General features: G+C 53.2%; 1 protein-coding gene across 1 annotated transcript in view; it reads left to right on the top strand.

The window, feature by feature from the left end:
• Positions 1-4: 4 nt before the first annotated feature.
• Positions 5-4,301, top strand: part of MAU2 (MAU2 sister chromatid cohesion factor) — a gene marked incomplete at its 5' end in the record, with an annotated part of 9,683 nt that continues 5,386 nt past the window's right edge. Inside the window, 8 exon segments of the mRNA XM_017839971.1 lie at positions 5-50; positions 53-144; positions 572-718; positions 1,346-1,436; positions 1,845-1,948; positions 2,887-2,964; positions 3,628-3,693; positions 3,973-4,056. Coding sequence (XP_017695460.1) covers positions 5-50; positions 53-144; positions 572-718; positions 1,346-1,436; positions 1,845-1,948; positions 2,887-2,964; positions 3,628-3,693; positions 3,973-4,056 — 708 coding nt within the window.

Below are 4,301 nucleotides of genomic sequence, written 5' to 3'. Positions count from 1 at the left end.
GGAGCGGAAGCTGCAGGAGGTTCACCCTCTGCTGACCCTGTGCGGGCAGATCGTGAGAACTGGCAGGGCAACCCCATCCAGAAGGAGTCCCTGCGCGTCTTCTTCCTGGTCCTGCAGGTCACACTCTACCTGGATGCTGGGCAGGTAGGTGGGAGATGCCAGGGGAACGCTGGGAAGAGCAGCACTGCCTCCACAAACACCTCTGGGGGGGGGTTTTTGGGGAACAAACCCGAATTTCTGTAGGTTTTCGTCACGAGCGAAACGAGGGGGGAAACTCCTTGAATTTCTTCCTCGAGGGGAGGTTTCCTGGGATGTTTTTGTGCTCTCTGGCCTCTCTTCCTTCCACGTTGTGCTGCTGGGGGGGTAACACCCACCAGCCAAAAAACTGTAATTTTGGGGAACGCTTTGCTCAGGTTTTCACCCACAAATGGCAGAGTGTTGTTCACCCTGGAACGGGCCCTGTTACACTTTGGGCACGAAGCAATTCCCTGGCTTGGGGAGGAGTGTATTATTTGTTACCTGGGAGGTTTTCCCAGCCGGAATGGTGCCTCTGGAATGTGTGGCTTGCCAGGTGAAGAGCGTGAAGCCCTGCCTGAAGCAGCTCCAGCAGTGCATCCAGACCATCTCCACGCTCCACGACGACGAGATCCTGCCCAGCAACCCCGCTGACCTCTTCCACTGGCTGCCCAAGGAGCACATGTGTGTGCTGGTCTACCTGGTGAGAGCTCTGGTCGCTAATTAGTTGCTAATTAACAAGGGGTTGGGTAGAAACTGCTGGGGTGGATCTTGGCTGCTTCGTGCTGCACCAGCAGCTGGATCCTGCCACGGCACCCCTGGCACCACCAGTGTGAGAAAAGGGGGGAAAGAAGCCCAGAAACTGAAATTAAACTCTGTTAATATCCAACTCAAAGAAAAGTGGGTTAATTTGTGTGAAGAGGAGCCACCTTGGCTCAGTTTTTACCAGTGTTGTGACAGTTGGACCCCAGGTCTCTGGAACTGGTCGTTCCACTTCTTGGATGTGACTCAAAATCCTAAATGTTGGCAAGGGTGAGCTAAAAAAGCTCAGTTGTGGGGACTCCCAGGCCTCGTGGGAACTGCCAGCCCTTCCCTCTTGGCACAGAGGAGGTTTTAGATAATCCTGGAACGGTTTGGGTTGGAAGGACCTTAAAGCTCATCCAGTGCCACCCCCTGCCCGGGCAGGGACCCCTCCCGCTGTCCCAGGCTGCTCCAGCCTGCCCTTGGACACTCCCAGGGACTGGGACGTGCCCAGTTTGTCTGGGAATGCCATCCCAGTGCTCCTGGGAGGCTGAGGAAGGTGAGTGAGCCGTGCTGTGTCTCCCTGCAGGTGACAGTGATGCATTCCATGCAGGCAGGGTACCTGGAGAAGGCCCAGAAGTACACAGACAAAGCCCTCATGCAGCTGGAGAAGCTAAAAAGTAAGGAGAAGGCTTGGAATTCAGCTGATGCTGCAAAATTCTACTATTTGTTGCTAATTTAAACCAAACACGGCCTTTTTTTGGCTCCCTGGGCAGTCAAAGACCAGTCTGAGACTTTTGTTCTTTTTTAAGGCTGGGTGGTTGCTTTAAATACAGAAATACTACTGAGAATAACAACTGTTCCCACTGTTTGTTCCCAGTTTGTTTCACTGCTTCCACTCTTATTCTTTTAGCTGATTGCTTTGAGTACAAAAATTACTAGTTTGTTTATTGTTAGCAATAATATTGTTAATAAGATTTTTACTGTTAAAACATCGAGTTTTGGGGGGTTTTGCTGTGACTCAGTGAACTGGGTTGTAAATTCCTGAGGTAACTCCACTTGCTGTGCTCCCTTCCCTCCCTCTCCAGTGCTGGACTGCAGCCCCATCCTGTCCTCATTCCAAGTGATTTTGTTGGAACACATCATCATGTGCCGGCTGGTCACGGGACACAAAGCCACAGCCCTGCAGGAGGTGAGGGTGGGGTGGGATTCCAGCACTCCCTGGGATGGGGTGGGATTCCAGCACTCCCTGGGATGGGGTGGGATTCCAGCACTCCCTGGGATGGGGTGGGATTCCAGCACTCCCTGGGATGGGGTGGGATTCCAGCACTCCCTGGGATGGGGATGGACACAGGGATGGCCTTTAAAACGTGGGAATTTCAGTTTGGGGGGAGATGTTTGGGCTCAGGCGGGAATTCCTCCTGAGTTACTGATGGATGCAGCCAGGATGGAGGGAGCTCAGGAGCTGTGGGATTGGCTCCTCTGCAGTATTTCCAGGACACTTTGGAGTTGAACAGTGATGGTGCAGCTGACACCCTCCTGCTGCATTTACAGCCTGGCTCGGGTGTCTTTCCCCTTCCCAGAGTGGCTCCTTCCCCTTCCTTGTCCGAGCATTTCCCAGCTTTCAGACCTTTCTGTCCTTTCCTCCTACACAGTGGAAGGAGAGCAAGGGAGGGTTTGTGTTGGTTGGTGCGAGACAGGGCTGAGCCTTTTCCCATTTTTCCAGTCATTTTCAAATCCTGCTCATCCACCCCGTGTTTAGGGGAGGTGCTGGATCATCCCAAGCAGGGAGGTTCAGAACTGGTCGTTGCTCCTGGCCCGTTCCCTGGAATATATTATCCCAGTTTTTCTGCAGAATTTCGGGTCTGGGGTCTGTCAGGAGGGATCTGTGACTTGGTTTGCAGGTGGTGGAGCTGCTGGAGCCAACCATTCCGAAGCAGTTGGGGTGTGGGGCAGTGCCTGTCCCTGGGCTGGGGGCACATCCAGCCTCCAGCTTCTACCCAGGAGCGTGATTTGGGATCCTTGGGATAATCACTGAAACCTGGACACACGTGGGGGGGGAGGGGATGGATTTGGAGCAGGAAACGGAGAAAAAGTGTCCTGAAATGTGACTCCCTGTGCTTGTCCCAGATCTCCCAGGTGTGCCAGCTGTGCCAGCAGTCACCCAGGCTCTTCTCCAACCACGCTGCCCAGCTCCACACGCTCCTGGTGAGTGCCTGGAATTAGCCCTGGGAGCTCCTGGGAGCACCAGATCCCGCTCTCCTGCTCATCCCCGGGAACTCAGGGCAGGCAGGGAGTGGAGGAGCAGGAATCCTTTCCTGTGGGGACTCACCCTGGTGGGATTCCCACCTGTCAGAGGCTTTTAAAACCCTTTGGAAATAAGTGTTGGGGAATCCTGGAGTGGGTTTGGGTTGGAAGGACCTTAAATCCCATCCCATCCTGTCCCATCCCATCCCATCCCACCTCCCCCTATCCCAGGTTGCTCCAGCCTGGCCTTGGACACTTCCAGGGATGGGGAATCCACAGGTTTTCTGGAAAAAGATTTGTGTTGGATTTTGTACCACAAATAGTCAAGGGGGTAAATTCAGGAGGTTTAAAACAGCTGGAGATGTTTTTTTATGGGAATTGTCACGTAGGAAATGTTGAGCATTGCGTGACATTTGTGAAGGTTTCCTCAGCTAAATAAAGCTTTTTTTACGTGAATGAACTTATTTTAAAGGGCTTTCTGTAAGAATTCCTTATTTTTCCCAGAGCCAAGCAGATCCAGGGCTCGTTGGTTGCTTTTCCCTGGCGATATCCCGGGATTTCTGTGGGTTTGGGGGGTGCCTTTCTTCACTGTGAGGATCATAATTTACATTTCTTCTCCTCCAGGGCCTCTACTGCATCTCTGTTAACTGCATGGACAATGCAGAAGCACAATTCACTACAGCACTGAGGGTGAGATTTCTGCTTCCAGGCTTTCCTGTGGATGCTCCAGGTGGGAGTGGGGCTGTTGGAATTGTGTGGGAACGGCGAGGTCGGAAGGGAAACCTGGCAATAACCTGTACTGAGCTTCACTGCTCTGTTAATTTTTCCTGTGCTTCCAGCCTGGAGGGTTTTATGGCATCGCAACATCAGGCATAAAATGTGGGGGTTTTATGGGATGAGCAGATGCCAGGGGAGGCTCTGGAATACATGGAATATGTGACTGTGCTGTTGTTGTTCTGCCCCTCCCAGCTCACGACACATCAGGAGCTCTGGGCATTCATTGTCACCAACTTGGCCAGCGTGTACATCCGGGAGGGCAACAGGCACCAGGAGGTAAACGGGCCCTGCCTGCCCCCAGAACCCCCTTCCCTGCAGGGAAAACACCTCCTGGCCTTGGAATTCTGCTTTTCCCTGGGTGTTTTTGCAGTGGGAACCTTGTCTGGCACAGCAGCTCCTTCAGCAGGCAGTGGGAGAGGAATCAGCTGGGTCAGAGTGTTGTGGGTCAGGGTGTTGTGGGTCAGTGTTGTGGGTCAGGGTGTTGTGGGTCAGTGTTGTGGGTCAGGGTGTTGTGGGTCAGT

This window comes from Lepidothrix coronata, unplaced genomic scaffold (assembly GCF_001604755.1).
Source record: "Lepidothrix coronata isolate B3197 unplaced genomic scaffold, Lepidothrix_coronata-1.0 Scaffold625, whole genome shotgun sequence".
NCBI classification, from domain to species: domain Eukaryota; kingdom Metazoa; phylum Chordata; class Aves; order Passeriformes; family Pipridae; genus Lepidothrix; species Lepidothrix coronata.
Note: the sequence above shows the minus strand (reverse complement) of the source record. Positions and strands in the feature narration are given on the sequence as shown.